A 26,946-nucleotide genomic window follows, 5' to 3' on the forward strand; every position below is an offset into this window, starting at 1 on the left:
AACTTTCAAATCACTGAACTTATGTCATGGTAAATTGCCTGATTATTATTATTCAGAAGTATATTCCTTGTGTCTTTGTACTCGAGTAATTCTTTGCACCCTATCAATTCAAGGCTTAAAGGTAATAAACTGCATCCTTTGTCCTTTTAAGGGAACTGGGCGGTATCTAAAGAAGCCAAACCCCTTTGCACCAGACAGCCTCTCCCTCAGTCAGTTCCTGAGATTTGAACTCTTTTGCATATTCCCTACCCCCTCCATATGCCGTTGGGTTTTTCAACTCCTCCCATCAGCCATCTAACCAATGCTGCATGTAAGCCACTCCCCTAATCTCCTCCTTTCCCTTCTCCTCTTCCTTACTGTCCCCTTCTTCTCCCAGACAGACCCTGCCCTTTCCTTTCTGTCGCCCGGTCTGTGGATTTTGTTGTAGAAGATTGGGACACTGACAATGGGAAGCTTTTGCTACGGCCTGCAATGCTGACACTCCACTCCCTCCTGCTGGGTATTCATGTGAGTACAATCTTGACTACTCACTTCCTTTTATGATATCATATTTCTGCATTCTCATCTTGTTTGTTCCATCATCTGGATTCCTAAATAATAAAATGACTGGGATGAGCACAGATGAATAATTGATCCATCCCATCTAGCATCTGTGCATTGGTAAATATAGATCCAGTCCTCTTTGGTGTGATGTATTCTCTTTTTTTTTTTTTTTTATTCATCTTCATCTGTCACTGAAAACGTAAAGAAAACGCATTTTATTTCAGCCTTGTGTAAGAGCAACTGTTGCTGCTCTGATTTTTCAATGCTTCCTCAACCAGCCCACACGCTTCTCCATTTTAGCTCCTAGGCAGCCCTGGCTGCCGGCTCTGTAGCAGGTGGGCATCTCTGCTGCAGTCTGAGGGCTGGGCTCTGTAAGCAGGCATACGTGCTCTTTTGTTTAGAGGATTAGTGATCTTTCATTGGTTTTCTGATCTGAATATGTATGGGCTATATTGCTGGGAAGCTGTGTGAGCCACATGTGAATCAGCGTATTGTTTGCTTATGTCATTCTGTGAGTCCTTGTGTGGCATTGTACTGCAGCAACAGCCAATGCATCAGTTTCACACCTCAGGCCTAGACTGTGAGCAGATGCTTCAGTGGTTCCTTATTGGTTGGTCTTTTGTTCTGGAATATAGCTCATCTTTGGTTTGTGTAAAACTATCTCAAAAGTCACATGCTTGATGAGTGCTGTGGATGGAAATGTTTGGCTGGTTTTACTCTGTTGGCTGCCCTCACTGGGTCACAGGGAGGTTGCAGACGGCCCTGGATGCTGTGCCTGAGGGCAGATACTTAGCAGGGCTTACGTGTCTGTCTCATGACTTCAGGGTTTCATTCAGTTTGTATGCATGAGCTTGGAGTCTCAGAGGATGTCCAGTATTATGTAGGTAGACAGGGCTGGCAGCACGTGTTCAAGAACTGTGTTACAAACAAGGCTGCTATGTTGACCGTAAAACGCTCTTTGTAAATGTTGAACTAATGACAAAGTGTAGTCTGCCAGAATAGAAATTGTACCTTAAAAATGACTGCCTTTGAATGCAGACCCTACTTATTGTCCATATCAATATGCTGTGCACCCAGACAAAAGAGCATATAGACCGATTGATAAATAGATTGATTAATCAGTATTATTTGGCCCTGATCATTGATAATCATTGATTTAAAGTCAATCTACAGGTTACATCACCCTGGTGTGAATAAGGTCTATATTTCTGGGTTTATTTTCTTAACTTGTGCTCTGACATCAAATGGTACAATCCAAATATGATTGAATTCAATATCAGATGAAATCATTTATTTGGCTTGTCCTTTAAATTTAAAATGTGTTTTATTAAACGGATTTATTGCGGCATACACATATGTTTGGAACAAATGTCCCATGTAGGACAGTACAGACTGAATTGAACTGTAGGTATTAACGTGATGCACACAATAAAAGCATCTTGTAGTAAATTTAGTAATTTGATAACTTTATTTTAAATTTTAAATCACTTCCTCAATAAAGATTTGTTTTTGAGACTAGGAGCTGCTATGCACGTTGACTGATTGTATCCTGCTCATTATACTGTATGTACTGTAGGTCTACACTTAAGATTGATCACAGCCGATCATTAGACAATGTAATTTGCCCTCCTTTAAAATAAATTTTCCTGAACCACTTGTTTTCAAAAAAGTCAGCACTTTCACTGGTTGAGGGCATTTTCTTTAGGTTCTGTACGTGAGGCATCATAAGTAGCCCATAACATAACCTCATGAAAAAAAGATGTAGTCATAACAGAGATGATATAATGTGCACTGCATACTTAATATTAGATGAGACTCTATGAGCAACATTTCTCAGTCTAAGCTTTACATCAGTAATGCCAGGAAAACAGCTTCACCATCATTGCACAAAGATGTAAAGGGTTGATGATTTATTTCATATTTAAAACTTCAGCAATTGAACTTAAACGTCATCCTTATTTTTAGTGAACTATGTAGTTTAAACATCTCTGAGTGTTTGGCACTATATAAAGATGAACCCAGATGATGCAGGGCTTCCAGGAAAGACCAAATTACAGCAATAATTAAAGGTTTACCCTGTCATTACAGGCCGAAGATTAATGAAGGCTTGACTGCTAAGTCAATTATAGTAAACATAAGGCAACACAAATCCCTATTATTTAGATGTTATAATTCCCACATAATACAATTACAATTTTCATCTTTATTATGATTGAGTTGCTTTGTAGAGACCATTATGCACTTTTATAGTGCATTTCATCAATCTAAATATTGTGTGTCATTCCAAAAACACATCCAGATCATCATACATCAAGATTCACTTGTCTTGTAGAGTCATTCAGAGCTGCAAAGATTAATTGATTAGTCATTTTTTTATGAAAAACAAATACAAATTATCGAAATCGAGCTTCTTAAATGTGAATATTTTCTAGTTTCTTCTCACCTCTGGGACAGTAAACTGAATATCGTCATCTTGGGCTTTGGGAAACACTGATCCACATTTTTTTTTACCATTTTCTGACATTTTATAAACCAAGCAACTAATCGATTAATCGAGAAAATAATCATGAGATTAATCAACAATGAAAATAATCGTTAGTTGCAGCCCTAAAGTCATTGAGATTCTGTTTACAAGTTGCGACACCACTAATTCTTCATAGTGCACTCTGACCATTGGTAATCAAACTGTGAAGCAGAACATTGCCGGTGTATTTGCACAGGATAACATGAACAGGACCTCATGCGACTATCTGAGTCCCCCGTCCCCCCCAGTCACTCTGTAGCTCTTACTGCAGGCGGATAAGGGTCTCAGGCTGGGGCCTGTGCTTGTGCACTGATCGACTTTTTGTAAAATCTGCAGTGTATGTTGTGCCTGCAGACACACCGCCTGCCTGCCGCATTGTCTTCTGTCAGCCTTTGTGAAACTGGGCTCACTGGGAGAGACACAAATGTCTCCTGACTCCCTTTTGGTGTCAGTGTTGATTAAAACCTCTGCTGACTACTGTCCTTGACATCATGTGGTCACTTTCTCTTGTCTTTCTTTCTCTCATTAGTTGTCAGATCTTATCAATGTAATGTCTGCAGACTAAGGCATATGAAAGATGGCTACAGTGAGTACAGTACAATTCAGGGCTGCAACTAATGATTAATCTGTTGATTATTTTCTCAATTGATCGATTAGTTGTTTGGTCTATGAAATGTCAGAAAATGGTGAAAAATGTGGATCAGTGTTTCCCAAAGCCCGAGATGACGTCCTCAAATGTCTCGTTTTGTCCACAACTCAAAGATATTTAGTTTACTGTACATTGTAGAAGCTGGAATGAGAGAAGTTTTACTTTTTTTGTTCTTAAAAAAGACTCAAACCGATTAATTGATCGTCAAAATAGTATTATATATATATATAGTATAATAACTAATCGATTCATCTTTGCAGCTCTACAGTTATTGCACTTTACAATTAGCGTCAATTCCTATATATTAAAATGTACACACTTGGTCAGCAGCTTTTCGCCAGGCATTTGTTAAATATTCAAATGTATCCCTATGCACTCAGACTCAAAATAAGGCAGGCATAAAATATGAATACAAACACTGAGCACCGTTGTGGATTAGCTCCATGAAAACAATATAACATGAAACAAATAGTTGTGTCTTATGTTGAGTCTGTTGTTCTCCAAAGCCTCCTACATTATGTCCACAGACATTTTTCTTTCGTTATGTGAAAACCAGCGTCACTGCTATGAGCGGTCTGACAGAGACTGATGCATTAAGACAGATTCCTTCATCCGATGCAGTGAAGTGTAAGGGGGAGCTTGTTAGTTTGAGAAGCAAAGGTTTCTGTGTTGTGTCAATAATGATTGATGAGTCATCATCATAGAGCCAGGCACCGTCGCTGGCCCCACAACAGCCCCTTAACACTCCCAAAAACACAGAAATGTACTTTGAGAAATTTCTCGTTCTCAGGTTTACAGCTGCCTTGTTGTCCTCAACAGTACAAGACTTCTTAAAGGCGCTGACACACCAACCCGATTATCGGCCGTCGGACAGTCTGGTGAGGTCGGTGACCCGAGTCTGTTTGGTGTGTTCCGTGCCGTCGTCAGTCAGAGGAGCCGTCGGCGTTCATTTGGGCCGATTTGACTTGTTGAATCGGCCAGTGGGCAGTGGGACTCAATGACCAATTACCAGAAATGACGAGCAGGATGAGCGTGACGAACGCCTCTCAAAATCTGACGAAAATCTTTTAAACTGACCTTTGTCGATCTGAAATGAAGACAGATTCAGCAACTGCACGGCCTATTTCTTTTTTCAGAAACACGTTTCGGTGAACTATTTTCGTAAAATACAGAGGAAACACAGTTGCATACGGACTTGGAAAACTGACCTTGTCTGTATGAAAATACGAGTATTCCGAAAGAGCCGCCATTATGGCCAGTTTTGAAATTCGGGAGAAGCCAGACCCACGTGACGCGTTCGTCCAATCAGCTGCCGGTTTTCATTTTTTGGGCTCATTATTATCGTTATTGCTCATACAAATAGGACAATGCAATCAGTCATGTTTGACCTATGTCTGAAATAGATTCAATCAGATATTGCTGCAAATTGACAGAATGATCACAATGCTTTTTAGAAATGTAATTTATGGATAGTAATGCATCGCTGTGGTGAAGCTAATTTAAAATCTCTGGTACATTACTCTCTCTTCTTATTTCTCTCTCAGTCAAGCAGGTTATTTCTTCATTACAATATACACACATATTTAAAACTTCATCAGCAAAACATCAATCACAATCAGTAATAGGGAGTTGATTCTAAATTAGATCTAGGCTGGTTCTGCCCAGGCTGGGTATAGGCAGGAACAATTACTGCACAATGACACATGCGCAGGGACACAACAGATGTGGATGGAAGCATAAACTAACAGTCTATATTTAAACACAATCTTGACAGCACGTCATCGGGGTGGCCAACACTTCCTACTACAGCTCGCTGAGACTTTCGCCCATGTTTACCGGCCCAACACACAGCTGCCTGCTGAAATAATCATTTGGAAAAAGGAAGTCCTCTCTGCTGTGACTCATACAGCAGCCATCACAGATGAGTTATTAGAAATAATTGTGCGTATAATATAATCCAACACAGGTTAAAAAAATAGTAAACCGATGATACTGAAACCGCCTAGTATTTTAACTAGGTGCAGTTGGAGGAAAAGGTGCTCGCCTCTTACTCACACAGGGGAAGAGGAAGGGAAGGGTTTAAATAAGTTTTATGGCCCTTGAAGTGCAAACATCCTGGAATCCTGAGTAGTCACCGTTTCATTTCTCAACTTTCAGTGGAATCATATAACGATCATAAAATGATATGATTGTAGTAGAAATCTAATGGACACAATGGAACACAGTTAGCTTTGAACATCAGTTTGATTATTTTCTATGGGATTTTGCATGCATTTGAAGTATCATGATATTTCAGAGATACCAGAAAATGTCTTTATTAATGTTATAATACTGATTTAGTAATAATAATATATACTTTTTTAATCCCGCAAGGGGAAATTGCAATGTTTTCACTCTGTTGTTATTACACACAGGCCTGATTTACACACACACGCTCAGTACCTCTACATGCACTAATGGAGAGATGTCAGAGTGAGAGAGCTGCTCATGGAAAGGCCCCCCCCGAGCAGTTGGGGGTTCGGTGCCTTGCTCAAGGGGCAGTGCCCAGGAGGTGAACTGGCACCTCTCCAGCTACCAGTCCACCACCATACTTTGGTCCATATGGGGACTTGAACCAACTTCCAATTTCCAATTTCAATGATCAGTGATCATACCCAGCCCCAAAATCAAGACAAGTAGACCATTTTTCGTTTTATCAGCCAAGTTTTCAAGATCTTCGCCAAATTACTTATTAGCAATAACATTCCTTTCTAGAAGCACTTAGTCAAGACAATCCACAGATGTTGTTGGGAACAGTTTATTCTGTGGATTTATTTTTATAAATTGTCCCCTTAAAGAAAATACATGTTTAAATTCATATTCATATTGTTCTCTGCATCACACTTAAGGAGTACCCTGACTTACCCAAGAGGTAATATTTTGATATTTAGGGTCTTTCTACAGAATCTTATGAAATAGCTCTCATATATAATAAAATATAAAAACTGTCGGTGAGAGATGTACATCATCTGTTCATTCTGACCCTTAGGGGGATTCTAGACAGGACGTTTTCTTATCCACAAAGAGAACAGAAAAACCTTCTTCAGAGTGATCATTTGCTCTTTAGTCCAAGTTCACAACTCACAACTACAAGCAGCACTTTAGGGAGAGGTGAAGAGCGGGGCATGGCTTCCTGGCCTCCTGCAGCAGAAAAACTCCAAGCGTAATAATGTTTTCTCTGAATGTGAGCTCATGTTGCTGAAATCCATTTAAACCATTCATATTAGACGTCCCTGTCTTCAGCACACAAACAACTCACTAGGGCTGTGCAAGTAATCAAATTGTAATCGTGATTACCATTTTGGATTGATCACAATAACAATGTAATCCAAAAAGAGTGATTATTTTGCACATTACGTTTTGCAAGTAAACTCTTATTTTGTCTTGTCTTCTAAATATAAAAACAAAGGTTGAGACGGGAAAAGTATTAACCCTCATATTGTCTTTCCGTCGGCCATATTTTGACAATTATCAACACTTTATTGACTTTTTTTTGGACGGTTTTAACGCTTTTGATGCTTTTCTCTGACAATTTCGACGCAATTTCCTATGTACTCACATGCTGTCCTCCTCTGGTTTGCCTGTTTGTAAAACATAAAGTATAAATTATTAGCCAATTCTGTGTTACATCTAGGCTTCTAGCCAACTTCATTCAGTTATTTTTGGGAAATTTGGTTGAAAGAAACCCAGATTTCTGATACAGAAACGGGTCACATTTGACCCGAGGAAAACAGGACGCTTAAGGGAAATGTCACAGTTCAAGGTGTTTTCACTGTAAATTCAATCATTTCAACTTCTTTCCAAAAGTCAATAAGTAATCGTGTCAAATAATTGCGATTTCAATATTGACCAAAATAACCGTGACTATGATTTTTTCCATAGTTGAGCAGCCCTACAACACACCTCTAGTATATGATTCCTCCCTTTATTCTGGTCTGTGGTGGACAAGCATTGCCTGTAACTGATTCCCTGGTGGTAATAGCATTACTACCAGTAGAGTAGTGTGTCAGGCCAGGTTTATGTGAATGTAAGGTGTTTGCTTTAATTCGGTGTGATGGTGTCATCAGAGTCTGGGAGACACAAATCCAGATGGCAGACAGGACCTGACCCTGCAGGAGGACATTAAGCCACTTAGCTGTAATTCAGGGTGAGAGTGGCACGAGATGCTTTGCAGTCAAACAGCCGACTTTACAAACGACGTTCATATTCCGTGGATTGTCTGCAGGCGTCTCTCTAGTACAGAGGAAACAGTTGCATACGGACTTGGAAAACTGACCTCGTCTGTATGAAGTGCTGATCATGCAGTTCCCGTGACAGAGCCTTGAAGAGGATCTCGTCACATGCTGCTTCAAACGTTACAATAACCTGCAGATGTAGCTCTCTACTCTGTACTCTACTGTCACTAATACTGTACGTCTAATATTTCTCTCAGATCTATTTTTAATCTCTCAACTGATGAATCACTTCTGTTATTTTTAGGTTTATCAGTCTTCTGAAGATTTAACGATATTACACTATACTATACTATTTTATAGAACATATCTATATTTAGGCTTGTCAAGTTCTAAATCTGCAATTATTTAATCAATGTTATTTTTTGTCTTTTTTGTTTATTATTCAATGCATTTTTCGCTCATATTATTTAGCTTTTCTCTAAGCACATACACAGCTACCCAGAGCTGCTGTGAGGGGGAGAAAGATCCTCTCTGTGGTGAGGCGAGTGGGAGGAACTGAGCCGAGGAGGGCTGCTGAGAGAATGGACAGGCGGGGAGGAAGGGAAGGCGGGGGGGAGACTGTTGCAACCCTAAAGGCAGCAGCTAGCTAGCCGAGAGGGAGGAGCCTGAGGGCTTTGGCTCCTCAAGCTTCCTCCTGATGTCACCGTTCAGCTGCTGCAATTCAGAGTTCATGTGAAGGGAAGACAGTCCAGGCAGGGGAGGGCTTTTGTAGGGGAGACAAGAGGAGGGGGAGGCAGAGCGGGTTGGGGAAGGGCTGGCTGTTTGGACAGTGAAAGGGGGAGGCAGAGCTCTCTAGTCAGTAGGCCTGGTAGTCACTTAGCAAGGAGCAACAATGAGGCCTACATGCCTGAGAAAATCCCCATCTGCAAGACGTCTGTGGCTGAGAGCAGGCCCGCTGATGCTATGAGTGCATTTATGTGGTTTTTACTAAAAGAGAAAGAGAGGGGAGAAAAAAGAGAGGACAATAGAAAGAAGGAAAAGAGATGAAGGGAGGGGAAGAGAGAGGGGAATGTGGGGTGGTGAGCTGTGAGCAGATTTGGAATGCCATTGTTAGAGCTCGCTGCTCTGTGTTGTAGAGAGGGACAGCTGCCTCTGAGGCCGGCCTGCTCGTGAGACAGGCAGCCCAGTTCACCGGGAATGTTCTCCGTAAAGACAGACAGACAGACAGACAGACAGGCAGAGACAGACAGACAGGCAGACAGACAGACAGACAGACAGACGACAGACAGGCAGGTGGTGCCTAACTCAACCAGCTGGGAGTTAAGGAAAGGAACTAGGAGGAATTTGGGGAGTGGCGTTTTAAAGCTTCCTCTTTCCTCTCCTTACTCTAAAAGAAAAGGGGCCTAGCTATATTAGTCAGGGCAGAGGCGAAAGGCAGAGTGAGGGGCTTTAGCTCTTGATGCTAGGTGAAGTGCAGGCCTGATAGTTATGCCTTATGCAGGTCAGACTGAGAGAGCAGTTGTGTAAATGCAACTTCAAAGGAGAAATTCCAAACCCTGCTGTTGGAAAAGTGGCTGAAAGATGAGGCGAGGCTGAAGAATAGTACAGTCATAGGGCTGTGACGCATCAAGAGGTGATGGGTGAGTTGACTTTGCCTTCTAAGGAATAGTTTGAGTGTATCTTCATAGCATTTAATTAGATCTAGATCATGGCTCTAAACTCTTGCAGGTATGCAACATTACAGTTAATAGTGAGTCTTTCTCAGTTAGGTGGATGTGTTTTTATACAAAGTGCACACTGGTCTTTTAGATTTCATTTGTCCTTGTGGTGTGTTGAATTGCAATAAATATGATGTTCCTACACATCCATATTCTTATCCATATGATCAAGTTTTGGTTTGCTTGAATCCTTTCTCAGATAGCCTACATATATTTATGCCCATATGTTTCTATGCTTGTATACATATATGTCTGTCTTTGTGAAGCACTTTGGTGCTTTTTAAAGTGCTTTATAAATAAAAAATAAACTTGAACCATCGGTAACTTTGCAATGATGTTTCACAGTTACTGATAATTCATTACATTTTTATCCACAAGGCTGTTTTTAGGACAAAGATAGATACCTGTCTCATTTAAGGTTGGAGTTTAGATTAGTCTCTTTGTAGTTGAATCAAGTCAAACATGTTTGTGAAGTCTACAGTTCAAGTTGTTATGTTCCACTGCTCTCAGGCTCACATTGATTATATTAGCACTACAACTTCATGCATATCACATATCTCTGAATGTAAACTAAGTAGATTTCACCTTTTCATATAAATATCTCATAGTTTTTATATTATTTGTTCATGAAGTGGTTTTCAGTATATTTCAAATATTCTTTTCCAAATACGAATTACATCATTCCTTAAATTTTCATATAAGTACTAAATTCCATCTATCTAATTAAATTCAGATGAAGTGGATGGAGAGCATTCATTCAAGAGGCACAATGCGATGTTAAGGTTATTAGGGGATGTTGCATAACAGACGTGGTGACAAGAGCAGCATCTGAAATAAAGTGAAAATTACAAAAAGCCAGTGGCTAATGACATGTACTCTACAAAGTTGTGTCTCAGTTACCTGATAAAAGGTGTCTTAAGCCGCGTTTTGACCGCATGAACTCCCCCGGAGCTAGGAACCTTCTGAGGAACTCATTGTGTTTCAACCACAGGGACCAGGGTCTAAATCAAGGCCCGGGGACCTTTTCATGGGCCTTTTTACCCCCAAATCGTTCCTGATCGGAGGGTGGTACTTTCTAAAAGTACAGGAACCTTCGGGGTGGTGTTTGCAGGGATTACCGTCGCTGATTGGTCAAACACGCAGCATGGCTGCTTCAACTCAGCGACAGCTTCATTCATAGAACTAGGAAGTACTCGCATGTCCATTTATGACCAAGGAGGAAGAATATTTCTCTTTGTTTGTTTGATAACTAAATTAAAAGTAAAGTTAGGCTTTGCTTGGCTTCCTGACTCAATTTAAAAAAGACAGAAAAAAAGAGAGAGCAAGTAAGCTCGGGCAAACGAAGACAGAGAGCGGAGGAACGGAGCCGTGATTGAAAGAATCCAAACTTTATTTTCTGACTATTTCACACCGGTGATGTTCTAAACTACAAATAAACAACCAAAGAAGCCTTAGAAGAGGACTTAAGGAGCTTAAATTCTGATTGTGTACAGCCAAATTACACAAAAATACTTTGTAATGTTACAATACAAACGAGCTAACTACCTAACCAGACCAATGGCTGAAATAGATTGATGCTGTTTAGTAAGCAATATTTATTGATCACATTAAAGCAGTGTGCTTGTGTTTTTGGTGTTCATGTAATGTGTTTATGTACAATATGACAGATGTACAACATGCCATTGGCAAACTGAGATAATCTGAGCTTGACCCAGTGATACAATTTCATGTAACAGCAACAACCATCTGAACAGAGAGCCAGCAGGCATCCGCCCATCATCTGCAATGTTAACAAATGTTAAACACTAAAAACAGCGGACTTTGTTGTGTATGGTGAAATATTGCCAGGGATTAAACAAGATGCATTAAGCATTTTTTGTTAACAGCATATTTACTGTATATATACACACATTTTCTACACTTCTAACTCCACTGTAAACACAGACATGTTGGCTCCCAGACTGCATAGTTGTCAGGGCCTAGAGTTCTGCCCCGCAAGGGATAATCACATGTAATCATTTTTCTTCCACTGCATTAGCTTATTAAGGTTTTCATTTATGAAGTCACATAACCCCTGGCTATACGGGTGTTTGTGAAAAAAAGACGCTCATCCCATACTGACACAGTTTAATAAGAAAGGGACAGCATGTAGTGGCAGCAGATATGGGCTTTGGATGACGTTTTGTTATGTTAACATTATGACTCATTTCTTCCTTTGCTCATGCTGAACATGCGAACACACCCTCCTCACTCTCTTTGAACGTTTTCTCAAGGCTTTTTTGACCTTAGTTCCGTTTCTTTCACCTTGTGTGTGCAGGTTAAGCGGTTCCTGTGCCCTCTTTGAATGTCCGCCACCATGGCTAAGCGTGAGACCGGCAGCACCAGCCCTGTGGTCAGGCAGATAGACAAGCAGTTCCTGGTCTGCAGCATTTGTTTGGACCATTATCACAACCCCAAGGTCCTGCCCTGCCTGCACACCTTCTGTGAGAAGTAAGCTCTGAACCAATCAATCCAACTTTATTTGTACAGCACCTCTCATACAATGCAGTTCAACATGCTTTACAGCTGACTGATAAACAAATACTGTAAGATTAGTATGGCTTTAGAAAATAAAAAAATAAATAAATGGGAGACAATTAAAGAGAAAACAATATAAGATAAAAATATAATTAGAGCCATAAAAGATTTTAAATCAAATTTCAAATATGAGACTGATTTTACCCATTTTAGGCTGAGATGTACCATAATTTGTTTGTTTCTAAATTATGCACAAGAATTCAGAAAGTGAGCACATAAGAAAAGACATAGTTTAGTGTACTATAATGTTTCTTTGTATTCCCTCTGCCTGCAGTAAGTTCTTTATCTGGGATGCATTTAAGGGATGTTTAAAAGAATTTCAAAATGATGTGTAATGACCCAAAGTCACACCACTAGGCCAGCTATTTTCTCATCATTGTGGCTTCTGCATGACGTAAGGCACCAGCCACTCTGAGGTTGGCCCCAATAAAACAGACAGCATTCTTTATGGCACAGCATTGTTGGCAGCAAACACCAATTTCCACAGAGACAGATAGTCAATTATTTAAATAATTTGATGCTCTGTTGTGCCGAGCCAAAAGGAGCAGAATCTTATTGTCTTCTAAGCAAGTCTAAAAACAATAGTTTTGCTTTTTTACACCCTGTGACCTTGGAATAGGTGCTAAATCGCAGCTTCAACCCTATCAGTCATTTCTTTAACATCTTGTCTCTCTGTAGATGTCTACAGAACTACATCCCTCCCCAGTCTTTGACGCTGTCCTGCCCAGTGTGCAGACAGACTTCCATCTTGCCAGAGAAGGGTGTGGCAGCCCTGCAGAACAACTTCTTCATCACAAACCTAATGGAGGTGTTACAGCGAGACCCAGAGTGCAGCCGACCTGAGGCCTGTAATGTTCTGGAGTCAGCCAGTGCAGCGACGGCCTGTCAGCCCCTCTCTTGCCCCAATCACGAGGGCAAGGTAAGCTAAAACAAAAGGACAGAGGGTGTTACATAGTAGTTCAGATCTATCAGAGATCACCCACAAGCTCATCACAATACTGTCTACTGCAAGATGTCATGAAATATTTTTTTCTTATATGGGTTTGAATTTGTAAGCAAATGTAGCCACAGAAATGTGATGTTCAGTTGTCTTGTGCTCCACTGCACCATCTGCAGGTGATGGAGTTTTACTGCGAGTCATGTGAAACAGCCATGTGTCTGGAGTGTACAGAAGGGGAACACAGGGAACATGTGACAGTTCCTCTGAGGGATGTGCTGGAACAGCATAAGTCAGCGCTAAAAAATCAGCTGGACGCTGTGCGCAACAGGTAGGTTTTTCCCAGCTTTAATCCATAATCAAGTATGTGATTGCATTTGGAAGATCTTAGATATATTGGAAATATAAAGAACGTTAATTTGAAAGTGTTATTGTGTGTTCATCTTCTCTGCTTTTTTTCTGGCAGGCTACCTCAGCTGACGGCTGCCATTGAGCTTGTGAATGAGATTTCAAAGCAGCTTACAGAGCGGAAAAATGAGGCAGTGACTGAAATCAGTAACACGTTTGACGAGCTGGAGAAGGCCTTACACCAACGCAAGACTGCTCTCATTACTGAGGTGGAAAACATCTGCAGCACTAAGCAGAAGGTTAGAGCTCTTTCTGATTCTTTTTTTTTTTTGTAATTCATTCAACTTTCAGCCCCCATTTACAGTGACATCGAGTTAAATTAGAATAACAACAAAACAACAACACAGAAAAGAAGCGACACCATCATAAGAAAAACAGAAAGACACTACATTTTTTGAATTGGAAAAATGATTTGATAAATACATTAGGATAATAAGGATGCAAAAGAAAGTACAATCATGTAAAGCAGTTACAGAAGTTTGCAGGTTTGAAGTCAGATTTCTAAATTGTCCAAAAGGCACAAATGAGTTGATTTTAAGAAAGTGCTGTAATTTGTTCCAGGGGTCAGTTGCATAAAGTTAAAAGCAGTTTTTCCAAGTTCAGACCGAGCTCGTGGAACATGAAGGAAAAGCCAGTCAGCAGAGAGAGCCTGATAATGAAGTTCTGTAAGGGAGTGTGGTAGTTTTCCAACAAGGGCCTTAAAGTAGATACGGAGATACCACTGAGTATCACGTTTTTCTTGGAGAGAAGACCACCCACCACTTTTATATAAAACACAATGATGTGTACCATAGACATGACCGGCTATGAATCTTCTGGCAGAGTGACAGACTGAGTCCAAAAATGTAAGATTTGAAGAGGATGCATGTCTCTAAATCACATCACCATAGTCCAAGACCGACATGAAAACTGCTTCAACAACCCTTTTCCTACAAAACATGAGAAAGATGCTTTTATTTCTGTACATATAGCCAACTGTCTGCCAAAATCGGCACACAAGATTATCAATCTGAAATTAGAAAAGGAGCTTTTCGTCAATCCAGATGCCAAGATTTTTATAATCTGTAAATCCGTTCATAGTGGAAATATTAAGGTTAGTATAATCTATAGCTCTGGCTCTGGAAAATAGCAGTAAAATGTTCCACATTTTAGTACAAGCACCACTGACTGTTTGCCTCTGTCTCTTCGGACATTCCTAGGTGCTTCAAGCCCAGCTGACCTCTTTGCTTCAGGGCAAAGAGAATATTCAAAGCAGCTGCAACTTCACCGAGCAGGCCCTGAGCCACGGCAGCGCCACGGAGGTCCTGCTGGTCCAGAAGCAGATGGGCGAGCGGGTCAGTGCCCTGGCACGACACACATTTCCTGAGCATCCCCACGAAAACGGACATCTGGAATGCCAGGTAGAGACGGATGGACTGAGACGCTCCATTCAGAACCTGGGAGTCCTGATCACAACAGGGACTGTAGGCCACACCAGTGTCGCCACCGGCGAAGGCCTGCGGCACGCATTAGTCGGCCAACACACTACTGTCACAGTCACTACTAAAGACAAGGACGGAGAGCTAGTGAAGACTGGCAACGCCACTCTGAGGGCAGAGATCATCTCTGCAGACGGAGTGTGCACTGAAGCCGAGGTGGCGGACAACAAGAACGGCACCTACGAGGTCGGATACACCATCCGCTCAGAGGGAGAGTTCACCTTCTCTTTGCTGCTGTACGAACAGCCCGTGAGGGGGAGTCCGTTCCGTTTGCGCGCCGTCAAGCCGTCAGACGTCCTGCAGTCGCCAGACGACGTGAAGAGAAGGGTGAAGTCCCCAAGTGGAGGAGGAGGTCATGTTCGACAGAAGGCTGTGCGCAGACCCTCCAGCATGTACAGCACCACCAAGAAAAAGGAAAACCCAATAGAGGATGAGCTGATCTACAGAGTGGGTGGGTGAACAGCTGGCTGGATCTGCTGTTAATTATGGTTACTGCTGACTGAGAGCTGTAGGATGTTGTTTCTCTAGAGCACACACTGAGTCATATCTATGGATAATTTGAATACTTGATGATGCAGAGTATTATGTTTTAGAGCTCTTTTGTTGCACACAGTTGTTTCCTGTCTGTTCAAACTGTTAAAGGTGCTGTAGGTAGGATTGTGAAGATCCAGGACTTGGCCAAAAAAAATTGAACATCGACAACTTCTCAGTCCCAAGCCCAAAACTGTCTCCTGTGCCCCTCCCCCCACAAGGGAGAATGAATGCGTGTGCATGAGCAGTGATTGACACGCAGTTAGACACCCCCCCCCCTGGCCCTGATTGGTGCATCTGAACAGGAAGCGGTGGAGTTTTGCAAATTGCACTACAGGCTGTAGACAAGGGGGTAAGCTTCTCCTCGGACCGCGTAGCTCCTATGGCACCATTTTGATGCTAACAAGCCATCACCTCCTGTTAGCGTTCCATTGACTGCCATTCATTTTGACGTCACTTTGACAGCGAATAACTTTACATCTGAAGAATTTAAAGACTCTATTGTTTATTTCTAAAGAAACACGACAATGTATAAAAGGCTCCATTACCTTGTACCTCACGTTATGGCTCTGTAGTAGACGTTTTTGTAAAAATAGGCTAACGATTGTGTCAAAACCAAGCGACTTACTGTCGCATAGTAGAGGAATTACCGTATAGTACAGGAGAAGCTCGCAGGCAGTTTGGACTTACATTAGCTGTTTAAGTTTAATTACTAATGTTAACTATCATTTTAGTTAGCAATAATTAGCATGTGTCCATGTTATCTCCTTACATATACCTACGCTCTCCGTCTCTGTAAGATTGGGAATGATTGAGATTTCTCTTGGCACAGCTACCAGAAGACTTACAACTTTCAGACAGGTTGCTCACGTCACATTTACGTCGTCTCTCTCAGTTGGAGGCTGCTCAGTAACGCTCAGCCATCACCGGAAAAGTGCTTCTAATATCCTTCACTGGTCTCCGTTCAGAGCAACGGGATCTGTTGGTCTATTATTATATATAGTCTATGGCTGTAGGTGGTGCCAGAAGAGCTGGTTTTTTTTAATGACCTGCTTCATGTAGTTCTACTGGAACATAGGGTCATTTTCAGCAAATATGACAGAAAGTTAGTTTTATAAGGCTTACCTACTGCACCTTTAAAAATCACCACTGAGGTGCCCTTGAGCAAGGCCCTTAACCCCCCAAAAAACACTCCAATGGAGAGAGAGCAGATCAGACTGTGGTTGTACTGGGCAGCTTCCAGTAATGAATGTGTAACTGTGTAAATGGGACAGGTCGTTGTTGCCAAAGAGAATTTGTTCTCAATCGACTCATATATAAATAAAGGTTAATTAAAAAAGTAAAAGCTAAACCTTTTAAGAGATATTCCAAGCAAAGTACAGCAGATCTGAATTGTGAATGATGTTTACACATGCATAACGCTGAAGTAGCCTGATGTCTTGTTGATATGACAGGAACAAGAGGGCGAGACAAAGCAGAATTCACTAACCTACAAGGCATCTCCACCTCCAGTAATGGACGGATCGTGGTGGCCGACAGCAACAACCAGTGTATACAGGTCAGTGGCGTCCTCTTGAGCTGAAAAAGAAATGTCATGAATTATTTAAGTGTTTAGGTTTTTGGAGTAAGTGAATTTTCTCTTTTCCTAGGTTTTCACAAATGATGGCCAGTTTAAGATGAGGTTTGGGGTCAGGGGTCGTTCACCAGGGCAGCTGCAGCGCCCCACAGGGGTCACAGTGGACATGAACGGGGATATTATTGTAGCAGATTACGACAACAGATGGATTAGCATCTTCTCTTCGGATGGCAAGTTCAAGGTGAATGGTCACAGCCAGGAAAAACCAATGTTTTCACCGCACCAGTGGTAGAATGTAATTAAGTACATTTACTTACTATAAGTACAAATGTTGAGGTACTTGTACTTTACTTGAGTCTTTTCTTTTCATGCCACTTTCTACTTCTACTCCGCTACATTTCAGAGAGAAATAATGTACTTTTTACTCCACGACATTCATCTGTTACAGCTTTAGTTACTTTACAAATTAGGATTTTTGCATACAAAAGATTATATTTTATATTTTGGTTTTGGATTTTTCTGAATTGAGTACTTTTACTTTTAATACTTTAAGTACACTTTCCTGATGATACTTACATACTTTTACTTGAATAACATTTTCAATGTAGGGCTTTTACTTGTAACAGAGTATTTTTACAGTGTGGTATTTGTACTTGTACTTAAGTAAAGGATCTGAAAACTGCTTCCACCACTGCACTGCACAGATTTATTATGTTCCACTGAATAACTAAAGTTTCCCCTCTGTCTGTCGCAGAACAAAATTGGAGCTGGGAGACTGATGGGACCCAAAGGTGTGGCTGTGGATAAGAATGGGCATATCATCACAGTTGATAATAAGGCCTGCTGTGTCTTCATCTTCCAATCAAATGGGAAGCTGGTGACTAAGTTTGGAGCCAGAGGAACATCGGACAGACACTTTGCAGGTACTGTGTAATCCTTAGTACCAGTACCTAGGACCATTTCATTAATGATGTCTCTTACAGGAAGATTCACACCGAATGATGCTTCATGTATCAGGGCATGTAGTTAGGCCAGATTTATGGATTTTATTTATGTTTCATACTTGGAATGTTGATTTCTAAACTTTACGAAGAAAAAAATTGCACATCCAACAATTCTTCTATGCAGGTGCGTTGGAAAATATCACATTAGACTTAAAAAAGGAAGCTCCCGCACTCTGCAAGGAGAGTATTCCCTCTTGACGAAGGTCCAGAGGGGCCGAAACGTTAGTTTCTTTAATAAATTGTAATGCTGAGCAAGAGCAGAGTGCGGGATCTTCCTTTTTCAAGTCTAATGTTGATTTGTACAAATCTCATTACAAGTGTATCATCATCTCTATGCACCCATTATTTCAGAGTCTAAAGAATGTAAGCATGTATAGCTGCTTGTTTAATTGTAGACACCAATGCACAGGTAAATTCCTTACTATTGCATTAATTATTATTCTTATACTGTAAACATGCACCTGATCATCATAGTGCAACACAGAGGTGTACAGAGGCAAAAGTTCTTAATGCACACTAATGCATGAAAAAGATGTGAGGATGGTCTTCCTGTCTTTGCCTTTCACTGAAATTTGGGGAGAACAAAACCTTCTGGTAATAGGATTTGCTCGCTTTACTGGAATCCCTCGTTGATATAGCTTCAGTTGTTGCACAGAGAGCAGTATTTCAGTTGAAACTCACCCGTACTTTCAATTTAATTTCTCACTTGGACCTTTTCTTTTCTTTTAGAAAAAAGTGGTGCAAACATTGCACTGGAACAAAAGCTTAGTAAATCTGGCCCTGTTTTCAGTAAGTAATTAACTCCCCGTGAATGTGAACTCAGGAAATCAAACTGTTCTTTTTACATGTCGATGCATCAGTTGTGTCATGTCTCACGTGTTGTCCCACGTCAACTCTCTGAGTGTCTTTGTGTCCTGTGTGTCCTGTAGTCCAAAAATAGTGTGGAACTTCCTGTCGCGTGTTGTAAAGCAGTGGATGACTCATCTTTCCTCTCTTTCCCTCTCTGTCCCCTCTGCTGCTTCCAGGTCCTCACTTTGTGGCCGTAAATAACAAAAATGAAATTGTGGTAACAGACTTTCATAACCATTCAGTCAAGGTATGGCTTGTTGCAAGTGTGTGTGTGTGTGTGTGTGTGTGTGTACATTCGTTATTATAGTGAACCTGCATTGGAAGTATTGTGAATAAATGGCTTACAGGAAAAATATCTATACTTGAATAATTTGAACTTGCCAAAGCTACAGTCCAGTGTCTTTGCTCTGCGCTGCATACCTTTTTTCTTTTCTTTTTTTACAGTAAATTTAAATTTAGTTATCTGAATAAGGTGCTAAGGGTACTTCTAAATGGTCATGGCTGCCATTCATTTACCCATTCTTAGTCTTTCTGGGGTGTAGGTAAAACAATAGAAAATAAACAAGCAAGCAATTTAAAATCGCTCAGTTTCAATGAAACAAGAAAATCTATCAAACATAAACATTAGAAAACATTCAAAAAATAAATAACTGTCCGTGTTGTTTTAGATCATTTTAGCAATATGATTTTGATCCTGTTTTCCTTAGCATATCTGTATTATGTGTGACAACAGAGTGTCATTTTCCTATTCTCTTTCCTGTTTAATCTCTCCTGCAGGTGTACAATGCAGATGGGGAGTTCCTGTTTAAATTTGGCTCCCACGGAGAGGGCAACGGCCAGTTCAATGCCCCGACAGGCGTGGCTGTGGATGCCAATGGAAATATCATTGTTGCCGATTGGGGTAACAGTCGGATCCAGGTTAGCTTGAGAGAACTGTATCTCATCGAATGCAGAGAGCAAACGTGTAAGTATATCTCTTAACTCACCTTTTCCCCTGTGCCGTGTACCCATCCAGGTGTTCGACAGCTCAGGGTCCTTCCTGTCCTACATCAACACATCAGCGGACCCCCTTTACGGCCCCCAGGGCCTGGCCCTCACATCTGATGGTCATGTGGCGGTGGCGGACTCTGGGAACCACTGCTTCAAGGTCTACCGCTACCTGCAGTAGAGACCGGAGACGGCCATCTTCACCACTGCGAGCACTGACAACGACACAGCCAATGTATTCCCCCGGGTGCAATGACCTTTCCAATACAGCCTTTTGATGTGCACATCAGCTGATCTCCCGGATATAATTAAGTGTGTGATCATGAGTTTACCCTCCTTTATGATGTGTATTGAAGGTTGTTTTTAAAGTTGGATAATGTAGCATCCTTGTAATGGACATAAAGCTATGGACTGGTTTTAGAGAACGTGCAAAAACTGTTTTTGTGTGTTGTATGCTGTTGATGGTATTATTAAATCACACTTTCTGTGAGACCGGACAGGGTAGGATTTAGATTAAAGTATTTAATGAGCCATAACTTGTCCAAATGCATGACGTTTTCTTTTATCTTAATGCCTAGGCAACAACACAGTGTAGCCATCGGTTGCTTTTCTCATGAACTAGTTAATGCTTACAGTGAAATGATCAGCGCTACGCTTCTCCAGCAATGGAATGTAAAATTTCTCACATACAAATGTCACCACCATCTGTGCATTGATTTGCTGTATGTACTGTATATACATAAATGTATATTGTGTATATTAGATCACTCTGTATGTATGTGCTTTTGAAACACACAGCCGTTATTTGGCTATTCAGAGAGCAGCAGTCAAAGGATTTCAGGATTTTAAACTTGTGTGTATGGCAGCTGTTAAAAAGTGTGCTTTATAAACATACCCAGCACATGCTTAAAAGAAGAAGAGTGTCATATTTATTAATGTAAGCAGCACAATAATCATTTTTGTTAATATCTGTTGTTTCAAAAGGAAAAAAACAAAAGGAAAAAAAAAAAGCTAATTTATTTTATTTTATACACTAGCTCAGCAATTACAAATTATTTTTCTAAATTGATGTTTTTTCTTTAGAGCTTCACACTTTATCCCTTTACCTTGGAGGGAAATTTCACCTTTAAGCAGAATTCAGTATCCACCCCCCCATCCTCCACATCTGGAAACATTTGATCAGTGTTTGTGCGTATTAGCAGCTTTTTCTCAAAGCTACAAATCCATCTTTGTTTTCATCTGGGACTCTATCAAAAGAGAAAGTTTTCTCAGTTTCTCTGTTAAGAACAAATGGCTAAAGATTAGAGCTCACAGACTGATTGTTATGCCTTTAACAATTAAAGAGCTTCATTCATTGAAGTGCTAAGAGTTATGAACCAGAAAGAATACACATATCTCAGGAAATCCATCCAAATTAGACCAGCATGTCAATGGAACAACTTTCAATATTTTTTTTTAATTCTTTTGATAGTATCAAGTATCAGAGACGTTGGGAGCTTTGTGAGAAAACTGTTAATTGGTGCAAATCTGGATCTAGTCTGGATCCAAGACCACAAAAAATGATCGGGATGGAATATGAATTCTGTTTTACAGTGGGTTTTCTTTTTGATTTTTTTTTAGCTTTCACATAGGAAACAGTTATACAGAATGATTATATGAGGACATTTCTATTGGATAATATTTGCCAGCAAACTCATCCACGCTTTAGAACGCACTCGCCTATGATACTGTTGAGTTTCTGCCTGCACTACATTAAGCCATGACTCCCAAGGAACACCCTGTAGCAGTAGAGCTGTTGCTGCTCTTGCTCTCCCTAGTGTTCATTCTGTGTAATGTCATAAGAAAACCTAGACCAGGTGCAGAAAGAAAGCAACTTCCTGGTCTGACATAATTACCCACAGCACTGTGCTTAACACCCAAACACCCACATTCACCCTGCCCAGGGTAGAGATTTACCAAGCTACAGAATATGACCTGATTTCACCAGTGAAGTCGAGCAGGAAGCTGCTGTTTTTCATGCACCTGGACCTCGTTGCCGTACAGGAGCACAGACATCTTTAAAGAGTCCAAAGCTCAACTTTTTTCAGATGTGTCTGAAGCATTTTACCCTATGCTGTGTCACACCAATACAAACAATTTTGTTTTCACTATGAATATGCACTGGTAATAAAAGCACATGGTTTACTGAGATGTTGTGTATGTATGTAACTACTCATCATGCTTGACTTGCACTGAGGGGGATTGGATCTGTGTCTAACGTTATCACTGAATGGGGGTAATGAGGAAATGATGAGTAAAGTAGGTACAGTTAGTGTTGGGCATCGAGAAACGATTCCTACTTGGAATCGTTTCAAAAATTACGATTCCAGTAGAATAATTTCTTTATTGGAATCGTTTAGAATCGTTTGGAGGATTTGGCTTCAAATCTGATCATGGGTTCCAAATTTAACATGCACAAGTTTTGGTTTCCGAAGCGGCCAGGCGAATGTTGTGTTGCAGCCATGGAGCACAGTAAGCAGCGCTCTAGTCTGGCTTTATTTTACGTTGAAAAAGCTGTAAAACTGCAAACCACCATTGACTCAAAATAAAACTTTCCTCTTATTTGTGAAAATAGGCATGTGACCCGTTTCAACTCCACCCCTCAAAGAATCGGAATCGAGAATTGACAAGAACCGGAATCGAAAGGAAGAATCGGAATTGGAATCAGAATTGTTAAAATCCAAACGATGCCCAACCTTAGGCACAGTGGGTCCACTTTTAGTTAGCAGACTTGAAAAAAGAAAATCCCGCACTCTGCTCTGGATCTTCGCCAAGGTCCAGAGGGACCGAAACGTTAGTTTCTTCAATAAATGGTGATGCTGTAGCAAAAGCAGAGTGCGGGATTTTCCTTTTTTCAAGTCTGTGATATTTTCCAAACGCAACTACACAGAAGAATTGTTAAATGTGCAAATTGTTTCCACTGATTTACAGTGAGCACAATTTTTTTTTCTTCACAAATTCATAATCCTGAAATGAATGAGAGCAACCTCTGAACAGTTTGTAGCTTAGTGTAAATTTGTTATGGCCTTGCATGTCTCTTTATAGAAGTCCTTATAAATAACATTTTAACATAAAAGGGACTGATGCTCAATTGGATCAATAGGTATATTTATAGATTTACATACAGGTATGGCAGTGGTTGCATCTGATTTTGAGCTTTTTTTAGTCATCTATCAGCCATTCCATTGACACTGCCTAATAACAGCTTCAAGCTAAAACATATGCTTCATCAAAAAACATACAATGTATTGAAAAATTATTTATTTGCAGACCACGCTGTGCTTCTGGTCTATGTTACAAATACTTACAGCACATACAGTATGCATTTTTTAACAGTAACCGTTCCCAAAACATCCAAATGGTATATTTATAGGTAATACATATGTATATACATACATACATACATGTGCATTACAAAAAAGCTCAGAACGCACTCAAAGCATTAGAGTGGAATAAAAGAACCACAGTACATTGATACAGTGTTAAACCTAAATCAGCAAGCAAATTGTGCACTGGAAAAAAAAAATCATACTTGGGGTAAACATTTCATGAAGGTATGATATTACAGGTTGCATAGAATTGTTTTTAATTTCAAAATAAAACTGCAAATAAACATGACATTTGTAAAGTAGTGACTATGAAGTTAGTGTCTAACATAGCATATACAGTAGTATGAGGTAATCAGATTTTATGGCAATCCTGTGCCTGGATCTGAAAAAAAAAAATACATGGAAAGCTTGTATGATCTTCATCTTATGTGCACATTCACAATGTTCTAATGCAAACATGGCACATAAGTGTATTCTATATTGAAATCCCAATAACAAACAAGTTATACAGTTTGTAAAGCGAGGTTAAAAGCAAAATTAAAAAGGGAGATGAAATGATAGATGGTTTATGTCGGCACTAAGTAACAAGCATTGAAAAATAAATAAATGCATTTCAAACTAATGAGTCAGGGAGAGGAGAACAGTTCTGACAGCAATGAGGATAGTTGTGGGTAAAACATTTTATTCCCTTTAAGTGAAACCTGCTAAACTTGTTAGAAGATATTTCGAGGTTTGAAAAAATGTAACAGCACAGTCAACACAACACCGCATTGTGAGAGGGATCTGGGGTCCCAGCTATCTCTACTAAGCTGCAGGAGGCTACAGTTAGAAATGAAGCATACCTGTGATTGGAAATAGTTCCTGTTGGAAATAGTGGACCTGGAACTACTACTATGGAACACTGTACATTGCAGACCAGCTGTCTTAAAAGTCAATTCAATACTACACACTCTAACAGTTTCACTTTTCTCATTTGCTTAAGTGCCACGTGGCAATTATAAGGTCTTAAAATCATCCAGTGTTTTAACAACTAAATATTAGGGGGCATTTAACAATAACAATAATTATAGGCCATTGATAAATATTATGTTTCATGGGATCCACTGTAAAACACAAACTGCTTGAAATACAGTAGATCAGACACATTTGTCACAATTCCATTCAAATCAGCATTTAGACTTTTTTTTACAATGTCAAACAGTCTCAAAATACAAAAATAAACGCATGCAAAAACATGATGATTTTCACCTGCACGGATGTCTTACAGATCACACAGGACAAAACGTAACATACATCATAAAACGTCAAAAAAGTGTGATTTCTTAGGCACGCACTGAATCTAAGGACAGGTCGCTATAAGAACAGACAGGTTTACCCAGTGTAAGCAAACTATGGACAGTGTCTTGATGCAGCAAATCAAACATTGTTGACAACTACTACAGTATGCAAAATATCCGCCTGCTCTTCGTCTACTCAGTAAAACACCAAATGCCATTCAAGTTAAGAGGCATCTTCTGTAGCACCTTTGGAAATGTAATAACACAGGTTTAGTTTTTTTTGGATCAAGTGGCATTAAAAGCAAATCAATAAGTGAGTGCTGACGACTTGACTAGTGCCTTGAAACAGCTGCTAACAAAACCCGTCTCCTAGTTAGTGTCCGGACCACTCCCCGGCCGTGAGAGGGACGCAGTATTTCAAGTAGTATTTCTGAATAGAATCAAAGCTCTTGTTGCTTGTGTTGGTTCACACACAATCTTTGTTTTGTTTTTTTAATCTAAATGTGAGGCACTTGCAAAACAAAAATATTAACTAAAGACTCTCAATGGTCAGTGTGTTTGTTAGACTTCGGAGCTGTCACTGAGGGCTTGGGTCACCATGGGCTCTGCGCTGCTGGAGCTCTTGGGTACTCCTTTCTTCTCTCGCTTGGACCGGACCAGTAACACCACCACGATGACGACGAGCACCGTGAGGAGCAGCCCGACAAAGACGCCGATGATCAACACTAGTCTGTCGTCGCCGCTGTCTCTCTGCTGGAGCTCACGGGGGAGGATTCCTCTGGTGAAGATCTCCCTCTCTGGGCTGGTCCTCTGCTGGCTGCTGCGGTCCAGCGCGATGTGGAGGATGTTGGTGCCGCGGTTGTTGCTCCGACCGATGTCCTCTATTATGTCTGGCACGTCGTCGGCTGATCTTCTGCTGCGATGTTGACCCTTTGGAAGCAGATTTGAGTGCTGGCTCATCACGTGGTACTCCAGGCTTCTCTTCCCTATGCCACGGTTAGCGTTGTCTCGAGAACGGACAGTGTAGATGGTGTGAATGTACCACTCTCTCCCTGCAGACACCTGGAGAAGAGCAACATTTTGTTATTGTTTTAAATGATACCCATGGGTCATTTTTATGGCACATCTTTCTGCAGGACGCTTTTTTATTTATTTTAAGATAATTGTTTTGGGGGCTTTTTCCCTTTATTGTACAGTGACAGTGGATAGACAGGAAAGGGGGAGAGCGATGGGGGATGACACGCAGCAAAGGGCAGCAGGTCGGATTCAAACCCGCGCCGCTGCAAAGGACTCAGCCTACATGGGGTGCACGCTCTTACTGGGTGAGCTAGAGGCCGCCCCCTGCAGGACACTTTTGTCACTGTTATAGCTTCACATGACTGGATGACTGTTTCAGATTGATGATAATCCAGACTTGACTTTAACTGCATGATCTCACAGATCCCACAGTAAAACGTTGCATGCCTTCATAGGTAGCCTGGATCAATGGAAGTACATTTCCAGGATAAAGCCCGAAATCGGATGCCCCTCTCCTTCTCCTCTCTGTGTGTTACCGTTCTCAAACTCTGTTTGCTTCAGGAAACAACAACCTTCGAGCTAGCAATCTACACGCTGCAAATTGCAACTTTTCAAGAAAATGTGAATAATGCAACAAGGCAGGCCTACTTGGTTCTTTCTATGAATGATTGTAAAGATTTACAAAGAATATGTTTACAACTTTTACTATCAAACTGGGATGTTTTGGGAGAGATTAGTGGGATTGCTGTGGACGAAGTACACACGGAGATCCACTGGTAAAAGCCAATGAGGTTTAACCAGGTATCCAGCTCATTTAAATAGCTCACATTACTGTATTGTGTCAACAGTTAACTTCATTTAATATTGTATGTGGCGTTTTCTTTTGCAGGGCGCAAATGTTCCACCGAAGCCTAGACGATTGTGATTGGTTTAAAGAAATGCAAACAACCCAGAGCGTCTTTTTTTCTCCTATCCTAGATCAACCCGATCTCACGCCAGTTCGTGAAATGGTCACGTTATTTAGATTTATTGATTTGTGTACAGGTCACGATTTTCTGGTTTATTTCGTGTACAGGTCACGATTTTCTGGTTTATTTCGTGTACATGTCACGATTTTCGAACGTTACGATTTCACGAACTGCCATGACACTGGGCTGCTATGGGGGACGCACCAACGGGGAAATTAAATGCCACCACAGGGAAATTAAACGCCACACGCCGGCGTCAACAACGGGACGGACCACCACGCGCGGGATGCGATCCCTGGGCGCAGGGACACGATCCGCGGT

The 26,946-nt window shown here is 40.8% G+C and overlaps 2 protein-coding genes across 4 annotated transcripts in view; one reads left to right on the plus strand and one right to left on the minus strand.

Moving 5' to 3' along the window:
- The first annotated feature begins 237 nt into the window (after positions 1-237).
- LOC116048362 (tripartite motif-containing protein 3-like) lies at positions 238-22,183 on the plus strand. 3 transcript variants are annotated; one of them, XM_031297440.2, is made up of 13 exons: positions 239-507; positions 11,966-12,138; positions 12,904-13,144; positions 13,342-13,493; positions 13,629-13,809; positions 14,770-15,499; positions 17,034-17,137; positions 17,229-17,396; positions 17,910-18,078; positions 18,889-18,948; positions 19,185-19,255; positions 19,786-19,926; positions 20,024-22,183. In XM_031297440.2, the coding sequence occupies exons 2-13, from the start codon at positions 11,993-11,995 to the stop codon at positions 20,174-20,176; spliced, it is 2,316 nt and encodes a 771-aa protein (XP_031153300.1). In that variant the 5' UTR covers positions 239-507; positions 11,966-11,992; the 3' UTR covers positions 20,177-22,183. The 3 variants fall into 3 exon arrangements, with proteins under 3 accessions (XP_031153302.1, XP_031153300.1, XP_031153301.1); XM_031297441.2 differs by lacking the exon at positions 239-507 and adding an exon at positions 8,742-9,570; XM_031297442.2 differs by lacking the exon at positions 18,889-18,948 and having other exon boundaries at positions 238-507.
- Positions 22,184-23,280: 1,097 nt separating this feature from the next.
- frem2b (FRAS1 related extracellular matrix 2b) overlaps positions 23,281-26,946 on the minus strand; it is a 67,407-nt gene continuing 63,741 nt past the window's right edge. Inside the window, exon 24 of the mRNA XM_031297438.2 lies at positions 23,281-25,702. Within this exon, the coding sequence (XP_031153298.1) occupies positions 25,202-25,702 (501 nt within the window). The 3' untranslated portion in view covers positions 23,281-25,201. The remainder of the gene's footprint in view (positions 25,703-26,946) is intronic.

Source organism: Sander lucioperca, chromosome 5 (genome assembly GCF_008315115.2).
Source record: "Sander lucioperca isolate FBNREF2018 chromosome 5, SLUC_FBN_1.2, whole genome shotgun sequence".
NCBI lineage: Eukaryota > Metazoa > Chordata > Actinopteri > Perciformes > Percidae > Sander > Sander lucioperca.